This window comes from Oncorhynchus mykiss, chromosome 32 (genome assembly GCF_013265735.2).
Source record: "Oncorhynchus mykiss isolate Arlee chromosome 32, USDA_OmykA_1.1, whole genome shotgun sequence".
NCBI classification, from domain to species: domain Eukaryota; kingdom Metazoa; phylum Chordata; class Actinopteri; order Salmoniformes; family Salmonidae; genus Oncorhynchus; species Oncorhynchus mykiss.
Genome location: NC_050572.1, coordinates 16,887,592 through 16,904,928, shown reverse-complemented (window position 1 = coordinate 16,904,928; position 17,337 = coordinate 16,887,592). Strand labels below are relative to the sequence as shown.

At 39.8% G+C, this 17,337-nt stretch overlaps 1 protein-coding gene across 2 annotated transcripts in view; it reads right to left on the bottom strand.

Moving 5' to 3' along the window:
• calcr (calcitonin receptor) overlaps positions 1-17,337 on the bottom strand; it is a 108,837-nt gene that overhangs the window by 50,642 nt on the left and 40,858 nt on the right. The window contains exon 2 of one of the 2 annotated variants that reach the window (XM_036971174.1): positions 9,417-9,482. In XM_036971174.1, coding sequence (XP_036827069.1) covers positions 9,417-9,461 — 45 coding nt within the window. In that variant the 5' untranslated portion in view covers positions 9,462-9,482. Of the gene's footprint in view, positions 1-9,416; positions 9,801-17,337 lie in introns of those variants that run through there. The other variant, XM_036971175.1, reaches the window with a different exon arrangement.

Sequence of the window (17,337 nt, the reverse complement as noted above, 5' to 3'; positions counted from 1 at the left end):
AGGTAGCCTAGTGGTTAGCGCGTTGGACTAGTAACTGAAAGGTTGCAAGATTAAATCCCTGTGCTGACAAGGTAAAACTCTGTTGTTCTGCCCCTGAACAAGGTAGTTAACCCACTGTTCCTAGACTGTCATTGAAAATAAGAATTTGTTCTTAACTGACTTGCCTAGTTAAATAAAGGAAAAATTTGTATTTTTTTAAATTCATGCTTATAGCAATAGAATAATAGAATATCATTCTGAGTGTCCCAATGCTGTACTTGAAACGTGCGTTGACATGGTTATAGATGACTAGCATACAAGAACCTACAAATTCTCTATCGATAGTTTTGTCAAACCGTGGTTGACTCATTCATGTATTCCTCCACACAGTAAAATGCATTTGCTTTGATGATGTGCTTTGGCAAAGTGGGTGGGGTTATATCCTTCCTGTTTGGCCCTGTCCGGGGGTGTCCTCGGAGTGGGCCACAGTGTCTCCTGACCCCTCCTGTCTCAGCCTCCAGTATTTATGCTGCAGTAGTTTATGTGTCGGGGGGCTAGGGTCAGTTTGTTATATCTGGAGTACTTCTCCTGTCCTATTCGGTGTCCTGTGTGAATCTAAGTGTGCGTTCTCTAATTCTCTCCTTCTCTCTTTCTCTTTCTCGGAGGACCTGAGCCCTAGGACCATGCCCCAGGACTACCTGACATGATGACTCCTTGCTGTCCCCAGTCCACCTGGCTGTGCTGCTGCTCCAGTTTCAACTGTTCTGCCTTATTATTATTCGACCATGCTGATCATTTATGAACATTTGAACATCTTGGCCATGTTCTGTTATAATCTCCACCCGGCACAGCCAGAAGAGGACTGGCCATCCCACATATGCTCTCTCTAATTCTCTCTTTCTTTCTCTCTCTCGGAGGACCTGAGCCCTAGGACCATGCCCCAGGAATACCTGACATGATGACTCCTTGCTGTCCCCAGTCCACCTGACTGTGCTGCTGCTCCAGTTTCAACTATTCTGCCTTATTATTATTCGACCATGCTGGTCATTTATGAACATTTGAACATCTTGACCATGTTTTGTTATAATCTCCACCCGGCACAGCCAGAAGAGGACTGGCCACCCCACATAGCCTGGTTCCTCTCTAGGTTTCTTCCTAGGTTTTGGCCTTTCTAGGGAGTTTTTCCTAGCCACCGTGCTTCTTCACCTGCATTGCTTGCTGTTTGGGGTTTTAGGCTGGGTTTCTGTACAGCACTTTGAGATATCAGCTGATGTACGAAGGGCTATATAAAATAAATTTGATTGATTGATTTGAGAACTCACAAAATAATTAAGAAAAAGGGATAGATTTTTTATATGTAGAGGACAAGAGCGTCTCTCTGATCCTGTCTGTTCTCCTATTGTGTGGTTTGGAAAAAAAATCTTTAAAAAACCATGGGAGCTCGTCTCGTCTCCAACGCTGATGTAGATAACACTTCGCTGCACAAAGACGAGAAGGAAATCAAGATTCAAATAGCATCTGTGTCCAATGCGTCGTCGTGAGTGTGACTTATCTCTCCTAATATTTCTACAGAGAATTAAGCCACTCAAGCGTTGGGGCTTGTCATTTCTCTCTCTCGCTCTCTCTCTCTTATTCTCTTGTTCTCTTTCCGCTTCCACACTTTAATTAATTATACATAAATATTAACACAATAGCTTGGAGAGATTTGCTCGCAAACACCTCCCACACGCCCTAACCTCCACCCTCCTTTCTCTCTTTTTTAATTACTTTCATCTCTTCCCGTTGAACTTTTGGAGAGTCCTTTTCCTTCTCCAGGGAATAGTACATCAGTTACCTGACAATTCAAAGCATACTGAGCTACGGACACAAACATAAAAGGAAGGGGAGATTCTTTTTTTCGTCTGAGAGAGTTTTCGGAATATTGACGATGTCCCATGTAGCAGTTTAGCAGCCGTACATATGATGTCACTCCAAACGTTGAAGTAAATGACGTCATACATACGACCACCAGGCCACCACCAATGTCAGCTTTAAAGGTCCAGACAGTGAGTAAACCTCACCTGTACACAAATGTCCTTCCTCTATCCTTTCCTCCACGCATCTTGCTGAAATAATAGTTACTTCAGAAGCTTAGAGTAAAGCTTCACTGGACACAAAGACAAGTGCATGAACATCAGCCAGATTAAAGAGATCAGCATGAATTCGATTTACCTTTTACACTCAGCCAGGCAGACAAATGTAATTTAATTACATGGTATAAACACTTATAAGCAGCCAACTTATCATCAGGTGAACATTTCATTTCACATCGACACTGATGAATAGAAGACCAAATGGACAAAGGTATTATTATCAGTACAAAGGTATTATTATCAGTACAAAGGTATTATCATCAGTACAAAGGTATTATTATCAGTACAAAGGTATTATTATCAGTACAAAGGTATTATTATCAGTACAAAGGTATTATTATCAGTACAAAGGTATTATCATCAGTACAAAGGTATTCTTATCAGTACAAATGTATTATTATCAGTACAAAGGTATTATCATCAGTACAAAGGTATTATTATCAGTACAAAGGTATTATCATCAGTACAAAGGTATTATCATCAGTACAAAGGTATTATTATCAGTACAAAGGTATTATTATCAGTACAAAGGTATTATCATCAGTACAAAGGTATTATCATCAGTACAAAGGTATTATCATCAGGACAAAGGTATTATTATGAGCCAAAAACCTGTTGATGTAGCGAGAAAGCAGTTCAACAATACAAGTAAGTGTCCCGACAAACATGTTAAATAAAATGTCTAGAATCCATTTTGGTGACAAAGAAAACTCATTTCTACATGCTTTACCTGGGCAAGCTCTACATGCTTTATCTACTTTACCTCTACATGTTTTACCTGGGCAAGCTCTACATGCTTTACCTACTTTACCTCTACATGCTTTACCTACTTTAACTCTACATGCTTTACCAACTTTACCTCTACATGCTTTATCTACTTTACCTCTACATGCTTTAGCTACTTTACCTCTACATGCTTTACCTACTTTACCTCTACATGCTTTAGCTACTTTACCTCTACATGCTTTACCTACTTTACCTCTACATGCTTACATGCTTTACCTACTTTACCTCTACATGCTTTACCTACTTTACCTCTACATGCTTTACCTACTTTACCTCTACATGCTTTACCTACTTTACCTCTACATGCTTTAGCTACTTTACCTCTACATGCTTTACCTACTTTACCTCTACATGTTTTACCTACTTTACCTCTACATGCTTTACCTACTTTACATGCTTTACCTAATTTTACCTCTACATGCTTTACCTACTTTACCTCTACATGCTTTACCTACTTTACATATACATGCTTACATGCTTTACCTACTTTACCTCTACATGCTTTACCTACTTTACCTCAACATGCTTTACCTACTTTACCACTACATGCTTTACCTACTTTACCTCTACATGCTTTATCTACTTTACCTCTACATGCTTTACCTACTTTACCTCTACATGCTTTACCTACTTTACCTCTACATGCTTTACCTACTTTACCTCTACATGCTTTATCTACTTTACCTCTACATGCTTTACCTACTTTACCTCTACATGCTTTACCTACTTTACCTCTACATGCTTTACCTACTTTACCACTACATGCTTTAGCTACTTTACCTCTACATGCTTTACCTACTTTACCTCTACATGCTTTAGCTACTTTACCTCTACATGCTTTACCTACTTTACCTCTACATATTTTACATACTTTACCTCTACATGCTTTAGCTACTTTACCTCTACATGCTTTACCTACTTTACCTCTACATGTTTACCTACTTTACCTCCACATGCTTTACCTACTTTACATATACATGCTTTACCTACTTTACCTCTACATGTTTACCTACTTTACCTCTACATGTTTTACCTAGTTTACCTCTACATGCTTTACCTACTTTACCTCTACATGCTTTACCTACTTTACCTCTACATGCTTTACCTACTTTAACTCGACATGCTTTACCTACTTTACCTCTACATGCTTTAGCTACTTTACCTCTACATGCCTAACCTACTTTACCTCTACATGCTTTAGCTACTTTAGCTCTACATGCTTTACCTACTTTACCTCTACATGCTTTACCTACTTTACATATACATGCTTACATGCTTTACCTACTTTACCTCTACATGCTTTACCTACTTTACCTCTACATGCTTTACCTACTTTACCTCTACATGCTTTACCTACTTTACATATACATGCTTACATGCTTTACCTACTTTACCTCTACATGCTTTATCTACTTTACCTCTACATGCTTTAGCTACTATACCTCTACATGCTTTACCTACTTTACCTCTACATGCTTTAGCTACTTTACCTCTACATGCTTTAGCTACTTTACCTCTACATGCTTTACCTCCTTTACCTCTACATGCTTTACCTCCTTTACCTCTACATGCTTTAGCTACTTTACCTCTACATGCTTTACCTAATTTTACCTCTACATGCTTTACCTACTTTACCTCTACATGCTTTACCTACTTTACATATACATGCTTACATGCTTTACCTACTTTACCTCTACATGCTCTACCTACTTTACCTCTACATGCTTTACCTACTTTACATATACATGCTTACATGCTTTACCTACTTTACCTCTACATGCTTTACCTACTTTACCTCTACATGCTTTAGCTACTTTACCTCTACATGCTTTACCTACTTTACCTCTACATGCTTTATCTACTTTACCTCTACATGCTTTATCTACTTTACCTCTACATGCTTTACCTGGGCAAGCTCTACATGCTTTACCTACTTTACCTCTACATGCTTTACCTACTTTACCTCTACATGCTTTAGCTACTATACCTCTACATGCTTTACCTAATTTTACCTCTACATGCTTTACCTACTTTACCTCTACATGCTTTACCTACTTTACATATACATGCTTACATGCTTTACCTGCTTTACCTCTACATGCTTTACCTACTTTACCTCTACATGCTTTACCTACTTTACCTCTACATGCTTTACCTACTTTACATATACATGCTTACATGCTTTACCTACTTTACCTCTACATGCTTTACCTACTTTACCTCTACATGCTTTAGCTACTTTACCTCTACATGCTTTACCTACTTTACCTCTACATGCTTTATCTACTTTACCTCTACATGCTTTATCTACTTTACCTCTACATGCTTTATCTACTTTACCTCTACATGCTTTACCTGGGCAAGCTCTACATGCTTTACCTACTTTACCTCTACATGCTTTACCTACTTTACCTCTACATGCTTTACCTACTTTACCTCTACATGCTTTACCTACTTTACCTCTACATGCTTTACCTACTTTACCTCTACATGCTTTAGCTACTTTACCTCTACATGCTTTACATACTTTACCTCTACATGCTTTACCTACTTTACCTCTACATGCTTTGCCTACTTTACCTCTACATGTTTTATCTACTTTACCTCTACATGCTTTACCTACTTTACCTCTACATGTTTAACTACTTTACCTCTACATGCTTTATCTACTTTGCCTCTACATGCTTTACCTACTTTACCTCTACATGCTTTACCTACTTTACATATAACTATAATATAACTCTACATGCTTTAGCTACTTTACCTCTACATGCTTTACCTACTTTACCTCTACATGCTTTAGCTACTTTACCTCTACATGCTTTACCTACTTTACCTCTACATGCTTTACCTACTTTACATATACATGCTTACATGCTTTACCTACTTTACCTCTACATGCTTAACGTACTTTACCTCTACATGCTTTAGCTACTTTAACTCTACATGCTTTAACTACTTTACCTCTACATGCTTTACCTACTTTACATATACATGCTTACATGCTTTACCTACTTTACCTCTACATGCTTTACCTACTTTACCTCTACATGTTTTACCTACTTTACCTCTACATGCTTTACCTACTTTACCTCTACATGCTTTAGCTACGTTACCTCTACATGCTTTAGCTACTTTACCTCTACATGCTTTACCTGGGCTGTTTACAAACAAAACCAAAGCGTGCGCAACTTTGGGGCAAGACAGATGAGGTTGGCTTACAATAAAAGGTTATTGACAACATCTAAACCATATTTCCTCTCCAAATCTTAATTGAAAACATCAATAAAGTTACCCAATATGCACTGTTGTTTCTTAAATACATTGTTACAGTTGTTGGTTAGCCAGCTGGTCCAAAATTGGAAGGTATTGTGTTTTTTCTTTGATTTACATTGGCCATTTTGTCGGTTTTACTATCTAATCTCTTCCATATTGCCAAATCTCCTCATCTGCTTGCATGCTCGTCCCCTATTAAGGTGTTTTGGTACTTCCATTATGCACTATGCTTTTCTGCACGCTTACTGTTCCACAGGTCAATATAGTCTACCTGTCTAAAGGTCTATCCTGCCCTCTATCCACCATTCATAGTGACAATAGTGGTAGGTGGATCGTTTGTCCAGATCTGCAATCGGCTAACTAGCAATCATACCACAGATTAAATCATTCACATCTGCACAGATTTTCAATATAAATCCACAAGATAGAAGAGTAGCTGATAGGCAGGGGAGAGGCCAGTGTGTCATTGCGCTTGGATTTATTTATCTGTATGTACGATTTTTACTGCTCTAAGGATATAATTATTGTTGATAACCTTATTTACTATTATGTAGTGATTTCTTGTTCACTCTTTATGAGGTGCGCACTGCACAGAACACCATAAGCATTATCACTGAATTATCACAGTGACTTATTGTAATATTTGTTTATGTGTCAATTAATCCCGTGAGGGATCGGTTGCCAATCAATCAATCAATCAATCAATCAAATGTATTTATAAAGCTCTTTTTACATCAGCCGATGTCACAAAGTGCTATACAGAAACCCAGTCTAAAACCCCAAACAGCAAGCAATGCAGATGTAGAAGCACGGCGATTTGACACTAAATAAAATAGGCTACCTGTAGGCTACCTGTAGGATACCTGTAGGATACCTGTAGGATACCTGTAGGATACCTGTAGGCTACCTGCGCACATTCATCCACTCCACTCTAATATAATTCCAGCATCCAAACTGCGCCACAACCTTTTGATTAATGGAAAGAGACAAAATGCCCCAAAAATCTGTTACAAAACATCAAAGAGTTTAATGACATTCAGAGATTGCCAAACCAAGCCTTTGATACTGAGTAGGAAGGGATGTATTTTCAGCTTGTCGAGAATGAACATTCTCTACTTGATTGTGGTGTTGCAAAAACAAACATGACGATAAGCGCTCAATGTCGGTAATCGTTATGCAGTTATTCATTGCTTATTGGATGTGTGTGGTGCATTTGCACAGAAACCAGTTAGTGGAAAATTTGTTGCATATATATTTTTTATAATTATAAATATAACATCAAGATTTAAAAAATCTGATTTCCCCCTAGTTGATTATTGTTTGTAGCTGGCTTTGATCGTAGTGTAATGAGACAGGCAGGGAAACTGAGCCCCCTCCCTTAGTATAGTCGTGCATATGTAAAAACACCTCAAAACAAGACATGGTATTACAAACTGTAATTACACAAATGTTCTAACAAATTACCATTATACATAATACCCTTTGCATCTCATGAATAATAAATGAGGCTGATATCTGCTGCCTTGAGTTTCATGATCATAAAGTAACAAAAGGCAAAGACAGTGGCAGGTTTTTATAACTGGTTTACCATGCCAGCTGACCATTGGGTTTAGGTAAAGTATGATGAGGGTTGGCAAACAAGTGGGGATGCATCCAGCAAGCATGCTCGCTCACTCACTCACTCACTCACTCACTCACTCACTCACTCACTCACACACAGACACACACACACACACACACACACACACACACACACACACACACACACACACACACACACACACACACACACACACACACAGAGAGAGACACAGAGACACAGAGACACAGATACACACCAGCCAACCAACCTCTGCCATTCATATAAAGTATCTGCAGAGCGTCATGGCTGAAAGATCTTCTGGCTTTTAGGTCATCCATGCCTCTAGTTGCCAAACTGAACCAATTAGTGATTAACGGATTAGTGAACTACATCAAATTCATCTCTCTGATTTTCTCTATGCGTTGAAAACCAGCACAGCAAAAAGTATTGCAGTTCATCTACTACTTTGAGACAATGCATGGTATTTTATCAAGTTAAAACACATTTACAGAACAAATCCTGTACAATTTGGTAAAAAATTACAGTAATATATAAATTGCATTACAGTAATAAACACAGCAAAAAGTAATCTAACAACAAGTATTTACAGTACCAGTCAAGTTTGGACACACCTACTCATTCCAGAGTTTTAATTTATTTTTACTATTTTCTACATTGTAGAATAATAGTGAATACGTCAAACCTATGAAATAACACCTATGGAATCATGTAGTAACCAAAAAAGTGTAAAACAAATCAAAATATATTTTAATTTTTAGATTCTTCAAAGTAGCCACCCTTTGCATTGATGACAACTTTGCACACTCTTGGTGTGCAACTTTGCACTCTTGATGACAACTTTGCACACTTAGCTTCATGAGGTAGTCACCTGGAATGCATATCAATTAACAGGTGTGCCTTGTTGATTTGTGGAATTTCTTCCCTTATTATTGCGTTTGAGCCAATCAGTTGTGTTGTGACAAGGTAGGGGTGGTATACAGAAGACAGCCCTATTTGGTAAAAGACCAAGTCCATATTATGGCAAGAACAGCTCAAATAACCAAAGAGAAATGACAGTTCATCATTACTATCTTGTCACAACACAACTGATTGGCTCAAACGCAATAATAAGGGTTCCAACCGCCGTGTCTTTGTGAGACACAGAGTAGGGGAACAGATGATCTTCGCGATGATCGCGATGATCTTCAAGGCACACTTAACCAGCATGGCTATCACAGCCTTCTGCAGCGATACGCCATCCCATCTGGTTTGCGCTTAGTGGGACTGTCATTTGTTTTTCAACAGGACAATGACCCAAAACATACCTCCAGGCTGTGTAAGGGCTATTTGACCAAGAAGGAGAGTGATGAAGTGCTGCATCAAATGACCTGGCCTCCACAATCACCCAACCTCAACCCAATTGAGATGGTTTGTATGAGTTGGACCGCAGAGTGAAGGAAAAGCGGCCAACAAGTTCTCAGCATATGTGGGAACTCCTTTAAGACTGTTGGAAAAGCATTCCAGGTGAAGCTGGTTGAGAGAATGCCAAGAATGTCTTCACTATTATTCTACAATGTAGAAAATAGTAAAAATAAAGAAAAACCCTTGAATGAGTAGATGTGTCCTTACTTTTGTTAATGAGAAGCTGAAGATGTACTCACCACCATGAAAGATATCAAAAGCCAGTAGGAGCTTTTTAACCCCATACTGTCTGGTCCCAGCCAAGTCTGTGGAGACAGAGAAGAGAAGGGAAGAAAAACATTCTAGCGGAAAATTGGATTAACAAACAGAACCAGGTTGTTGTCCTGAATCACGATTAGGCAGCCTTGAGGGTTGAGAACAGCACAACGTTCTTTACTCTTGAATACTAATATACTGCAACAGTGGTTCCCATATTGACTGTTCTGGGGATATTCAAGTTTTTCTGTCCCGGGTTGTGGTGTGAGTGTGTGTGTGTGTGTGTGTGTGTGTGTGTGTGTGTGTGTGTGTGTGTGTGTGTGTGTGTGTGTGTGTGTGTGTGTGTGTGTGTGTGTGTGTGTGTGTGTGTGTGTGTGTCTGCGCGCATGTGTGTTTGAATTCATGTATGTGACTGACAAAAAAAAGTTAATGATCGTTCAAAAAGAGATGGAGAGAGAGAGGAGGAAAACTGGAGAGTGAGAGAGGAGGAAAACTGGAAAGAGAGAGAGAGAGGAGGAAAACTGGAGAGAGAGAGAGAGGAGGAAAACTGGAGAGAGAGAGAGGAGGAAAACTGGAGCGAGAGAGAGAGGAGGAAAACTGGAGAGAGAGAGAGAGAGGAGGAAAACTGGAGAGAGAGGAGGAAAACTGGAGAGAGAGAGAGAGAGAGGAGGAAAACTGGAGCGAGAGAGAGAGAGGAGGAAAACTGGAGAGAGAGAGATGAGGAAAACTGGAGAGAGAGAGAGAGAGGAGGAAAACTGGAGAGAGAGAGAGGAGGAAAACTGGAGAGAGAGAGAGGAGGAAAACTGGAGCGAGAGAGAGAGAGGAGGAAAACTGGAGAGAGAGAGAGGAGGAAAACTGGAGCGAGAGAGAGAGAGGAGGAAAACTGGAGAGAGAGAGAGGAGGAAAACTGGAGAGAGAGAGAGGAGGAAAACTGGAGAGAGAGAGAGAGGAGGAAAACTACAGTGTGAGAGAGAGGAGGAAAACTGGAGAGAGAGAGAGAGGAGGAAAACTGGAGAGAGAGAGAGAGAGGAAAACTGGAGAGAGAGAGAGAGAGAGAGGATAAAAACTGGAGAGAGAGAGAGAGAGGAGGAAAACTGGAGAGAGAGAGAGAGGAGAAAAACTGGAGAGAGAGAGAGAGAGGAGGAAAACTGGAGAGAGAGAGAGAGAGGAGGAAAACTGGAGCGAGAGAGAGAGAGGAGGAAAACTGGAGAGAGAGAGAGGAGGAAAACTGGAGAGAGAGAGAGAGAGGAGGAAAACTGGAGCATGAGAGAGAGAGGAGGAAAACTGGAGAGAGAGAGAGGAGGAAAACTGGAGCGAGAGAGAGAGAGGAGGAAAACTGGAGAGAGAGAGAGGAGGAAAACTGGAGCGAGAGAGAGAGAGGAGGAAAACTGGAGAGAGAGAGAGGAGGAAAACTGGAGAGAGAGAGAGATAGGAGGAAAACTGGAGAGAGAGGAGGAAAACTACAGTGTAAGAGAGAGGAGGAAAACTACAGTGTGAGAGAGAGGAGGAAAGGATGAAAACTACAGTGTGAGAGAGAGGAGGAAAACTACAGTGTGAGAGAGAGGAGGAAAACTACAGTGTGAGAGAGAGGAGGAAAGGATGAAAACTACAGTGTGAGAGAGAGGAGGAAAACTACAGTGTGAGAGAGAGGAGGAAAGGATGAAAACTACAGTGTGAGAGAGAGGAGGAAAGGATGAAAACTACAGTGTGAGAGAGAGGAGGAAAACTAGAGTGTGAGAGAAAGGAGGAAAGGATGAAAACTACAGTGTGAGAGAGAGGAGGAAAACTACAGTGTGAGATAGAGGAGGAAAACTACAGTGTGAGAGAGAGGAGGAAAGGATGAAAACTACAGTGTGAGAGAGAGGAGGAAAACTACAGTGTGTGAGAGATGAGGAAAACTACAGTGTGAGAGAGAGGAGGGAAACTACAGTGTGTGAGAGATGAGGAAAACTGGAGAGAGAGGAGGAAAACTACAGTGTGAGAGAGAGGAGGAAAACTACAGTGTGAGAGAGAGGAGGGAAATGGAGAGAGAGGAGGAAAACTACAGTGTGAGAGAGAGGAGGAAAACTACAGTGTGTGAGAGAGGAGGAAAACTACAGTGTGTGAGAGATGAGGAAAACTGGAGAGAGAGGAGGAAAACTACAGTGTGCGAGAGAGGAGGAAAACTACAGTGTGAGATAGAGGAGGAAAACTACAGTGTGAGAGAGAGGAGGGAAATGGAGAGAGAGGAGGAAAACTAGAGTGTGTGAGAGGTGAGGAAAACTGGAGAGAGAGGAGGAAAACTACAGTGTGAGAGAGAGGAGGAAAACTACAGTGTGAGAGAGAGGAGGAAAACTACAGTGTGAGAGAGAGGAGGAAAACTAGAGTGTGTGAGAGGTGAGGAAAACTGGAGAGAGAGGAGGAAAACTACAGTGTGAGAGAGAGGAGGAAAACTACAGTGTGAGAGAGAGGAGGAAAACTACAGTGTGAGAGAGAGGAGGAAAGGATGAAAACTACAGTGTGAGAGAGAGGAGGAAAACTACAGTGTGTGAGAGAGGAGGAAAACTACAGTGTGAGAGAGAGGAGGAAAACTACAGTGTGAGAGAGAGGAGGAAAACTACAGTGTGAGAGAGAGGAGGAAAACTGGAGAGAGAGGAGGAAAACTACAGTGTGAGAGAGAGGAGGAAAACTACAGTGTGAGAGAGAGGAGGAAAACTACAGTGTGAGAGAGAGGAGGAAAGGATGAAAACTACAGTGTGAGAGAGAGGAGGAAAACTACAGTGTGAGAGAGAGGAGGAAAACTACAGTGTGTGAGAGAGGAGGAAAACTACAGTGTGAGAGAGAGGAGGGAAATGGAGAGAGAGGAGGAAAACTACACTTGTGAGAGAGAGGAGGAAAACTACAGTGTGAGAGAGAGGAGGAAAACTACAGTGTGAGAGAGAGGAGGGAAATGGAGAGAGAGGAGGAAAACTACAGTGTGAGAGAGGAGGAAAACTACAGTGTGAGAGAGAGGAGGGAAATGGAGAGAGAGGAGGAAAACTACAGTGTGAGAGAGAGGGGGAAAACTACAGTGTGTGAGAGATGAGGAAAACTGGAGAGAGAGGAGGAAAACTACAGTGTGAGAGAGAGGAGGAAAACTACAGTGTGAGAGAGAGGAGGAAAATGGAGAGAGAGGAGGAAAACTACAGTGTGAGAGAGAGAGGTGGAAAACTACAGTGTGAGAGAGAGGAGGAAAACTAGAGAGAGAGGGAAAACTACAGTGTGAGAGAGAGGGGGAAACTACAGTGTGAGAGAGAGGGGGAAAACTACAGTGTGAGAGAGAGGGGGAAAACTACAGTGTGAGAGAGAGGAGGAAAACTACAGCGAGAGAGCGAGAGAGAGGGGGGAAACTACAGTGTGAGAGAGAGGAGGAAAACTACAGCGAGAGAGAGAGAGGAGGAAAACTACAGCGAGAGAGAGAGGAGGAAAACTACAGCGAGAGAGAGAGGAGGAAAACTCGAGCAATAGCAAGAGAGAGAGAATGAGATCGATCGAGGCTGACAACACAAGAGGCAGACAAAAATAGTTAATGCTAGTTAATCATTGTATTGTCAACAGTGGCGCTTCTTTCTCAGGTTGAATGGCTGGACTGCCATGCCTGGGAGTTAGATTAGAATTCCCCTCAGGTCTCTTTACATTGGCCCTGCAGATCCCCATTGTAAACCCATTACGCCAATCAGTGCACTGCTGTTAGCTTTCCACACCTCACTGGGGCTCCACAGCAGGTTCCACTGTCAGTTGATAGACATACATCAGTAAGCATGTCATTTTGACTGGCTTTGGAGGTCAGAGGGGGGCTGGGGGAATGTGTTCAGTCTTAGAGGAGAAATAACTGGAGAGGTGATTAAGCATTTCATTAATGTTGCTGTGATTAAGCATTCTAGTGTTACTTAAAAACCTATCAGTCCTATATGAACATTATTGATGTGACATAATAAGCTGTGGCTTACTGGTGGCTAAGGAGCAGTGTAGGAAAGGAAATTATATCAGTACAAGTGCATTCGCTACCGTACACCCTGAAAATACATCCTCAGAACAGGCATGGTCATCTGAACAGCTTGGAGTAGAAGTTACCTGTAGGCACATATCTATGACCAGCATAACCTCCCGGAATCAGCAAAAAAACAGTAAAACTGACCACAGATCAGTGCCTAGGTGGAACTCCCGCTGAGCACAGACAGTTAAAGCCCCTGTTCGTCTCTGCATGCCAGCTCCAGCTCCTACCCTTGCCAGATGGCTGAGGGCAGTGCCACACAGAGAACAAGGTACTTATCTGCTGCTGGCATGGCTTACCCACCCACCCGCCTGTGAAATGGTGCACAGAGAGAAATATGGGAATAGGTGGGTGTTACAGAAAAATGCCAGTGTACATTTCTGTGGCACTCAGACAAGGGAAGGAAGGAAGGAGAGAAGGGTGGGGATTGTAATGTATGTGCGAGGTCTACCTTTTTACCTTGATCCTGATCCTGTGTTACTACTGTGAGGCAGTGTCCCTCAGGCTAGCAAGTGTTGGGTCGTTGTTCCAAAGGCACAGTGTTAATGACAAACTGTTATGGGCTATCAATTCTATACAGCAACACCTCTGATACTGTTTATAAACCATACATTTATAATTCAAGACTTCAAGGGAACAGAGACAGTTGTAGCTTAAAGACCAAGTTTTTCATGTCATGGTCATTTTGGAGAAATTTATGGATATTTGAACGTGACAATGTAGTGTTGCCCGTAATCTCGGTTAATCCAGAACTAAAGTCTCACCCAATTGTTAAAATGCTAGATTAAATTGTGATTTGTCCAACGCACTGGAACTAGTGCTGCTCATGCATCCTGTTGTATCATGACAGATCTACGGAACCATTTCGGTTTACGCAATCTGTCCACATGAGATTTTGTTGCCAGAAACGAAAACTTTGGGGACACATTGACCTGTGGAGAATTTGGAGAAAAGCTGAACTTCATTTAAGGACACAGTCCACAGAGTATACCGCAGGGAACAACCAGAGGGACTAGCCTTAAAAAGTAGTGAAACTCAAACCAACAACTACATAAATCAAATGACAGCAGTGGAAGAAGATAGATCGTAAATGGGTCCGAGCCTGAGAAACTATTAAGAAACCAGTAACCACCCATCAGGACACAAGCTGTTTGAATTCACACTCAGTATTCACGCTCAGTCGAGCGTCGTTCGTTTTCTTGGATCTTTGTGTGTGTCTCAAATAGCACCCTTCTCCCTATTTAGTGCACTACCTGCCTCAGACAGCCCTCTAAGACGTGCAACACATTAGGGAGAGAACTCTATTACAGAAATGTAGTTTTAACAAGAAGTATGACAGCCTAGTCAACATCAATACTGATATCTGTTGACTAAAATTGGACATAAGTGAATTGCAAACCATTATAGTCAACAGTGATCAGGTCTTTGGACAAAGACAGAATGAGAAACACTATAGGCTTTATGGATATAATGTAATGTAATATAATAATATATAATAATATAATGGAATATTATAATATAATAATATAAAATAATAATATTATGAAGTAATATAATATAATAATATTATAATGTAATATAATGATTTAATAATATAATAATGTAATATCATATAATAATATATTAATATCATATAATAATATATTAATATAATATAATAATATTATAAAGTAATATAAAATTATAATGTAATATAATGATTTAATCATGTAATAATATAATGTAATATAATATAATTTAATATCATATCATATAATAATATAATATAATATAATAATATGAAATAATATTATAATGTAATATAATATGATAATATAATACTGTAATATAATACTATAATGTAATAATCATAATAATATCATATCATATCATATAATAATATAATATGATAATATCATATAATAGTGCAATATAATATTATAACACAATAATCATAATAATGTAATATAATAATATCATATAATATCAATATAATATAATAATATGAATATAATAATATAATGTAATATAATAATATAATAATGATATATAATAATATCATATAATAATCATAATAATCATAATAATAACACCATATAATTTAATAATATCATATAATAATATCATATAACATAATTATAAAATGTAATATAATATGCATGTTTGGGATGCTCTGGATCTAGGTGTATGGCAGGGTGTTCCAGTTCCAGACGATTTCCAGCCACTTCACACAGAGGAGTGGGACAACATTCCTCAGGCCATAATCAACAGCCTGATCCACTCTGTGAAGGAGATGTCATGCTTCCTGAGGCAACTGGTGGTCGCACAAGATACTGACCCACTCCTCATCTTTTTTTAATGTGCATATCTGTTTTCCCAGACATGTGCAATACATAGATTAGGACCTTCTGAATTATTTTAATTTACTTATTTTCTTATATGAATTGTAACTCAATCTTTTAAATTGTTGCATCTTGCATTAATATTGTTGTTCAGTTTATATCGGAATATGTGTGTTGACTAGATACACTTCCTAGGGACATCTTGAGAGTCTCTCTCTCTCTCTCTCTCTTCCCTCTCTCTCTTCTCACTCTCACTCTTTCTTTCTCTTGCGCTCTAAATCGCTCTATGTCTGTCTACCTCTCTCAATCTCTCGCTATTTCTCTCTCAACAAAATCGTTTTTCCCAGGATGAGTTTGAACAGTACTATCCACTCTGTCTTAATAAATAAATAATGTGCTTTCCGTTCTGCATGAGCCTTAATATCTTAGGCACACATTAGGTAGTTAACCCCAGCCTAGTAGGCTTTTCCCCAGACTATAGTTGATTTAACTCTCTGGGCATGTTTCTCTTCCAGCTGGGGAATTCACAGTGCTACAGTAGTTCTGCTTAACCCATTATCTCAGTAGCTCAAAAACCTCTACACAGAGATATATGGAGACCTTAAAACATCAATGGGCAATTATCTGTGCCTTTGACAAGTGTGGTATGTCAAGTTACAATACTGTGAATGGACATACAACTGAGATGCGGCTCAGTGTGTGTAATTCCCATGCAGAGGACAGAGAAAGGCACTCACTAGCTGGAGAGTCCATCTATAATAAGATGGCACTTTAGAGCAGCAGTAGCAGTAGCAGTGTACCAGGCACATCGCTGGGGAAAGGATGGTGATGTGGATCAAGTGGGCTACAAGGGTTATGTGTAGCGGGGTAGGGGCCTCTCCAGAGCCACTTAGGCTAAAGGTTTGGTTTTTAGAAATGTGAGGACTAGATTAGGAGAGAAGAACACGACAGTAAAGAGAATAAGTTGCCGAATGTTTATATGTGAGAAAATCTGACCAGCGATCTCTCAGGAAGAAAATGACTTTATTGGCATGAGAAACATATGTTTACATAGCCAAAGCAAGTGAAATAGATGATAAACAAAAGTGAAATCAACAATTTAAAAAACATTACACGCACAAAAGTTCCAAAAGAATAAAGACATTTCTAATGTCATATTATGTTTCTATACCAGTTGTAAATGAGAACTTATTCTCAACTAGCCTACCTGATTAAATAAAGGTGAAATAAATAAATACAGTGTTGTAACAATGTGCTAAAGGAAAAATAAATAAACATGAATATGGGTTGTATTTACAATGGTGTTTTTTCTTCAATGGTTGCCCTTTTCTTGTAGCAACAGGTCACAAATCTTGCTGCTGTGATGGCACACTGTGGTATTTCCCTAATAGATATGGGAGTTTATCAAAATTGGACTTGTTTTCTTGAATTCTTTGTGTGTCTGTGTAATCTGAGGGAAGTATGTGTCTCTAATATGGTAATACGTTTGGCAGAAGGTTAGGAAGTGCAGCTCAGTTTCCACCTCATTTTGTGGGCAGTGTGCACATAACCTGTCTTCTCTTGAGAGCCAGG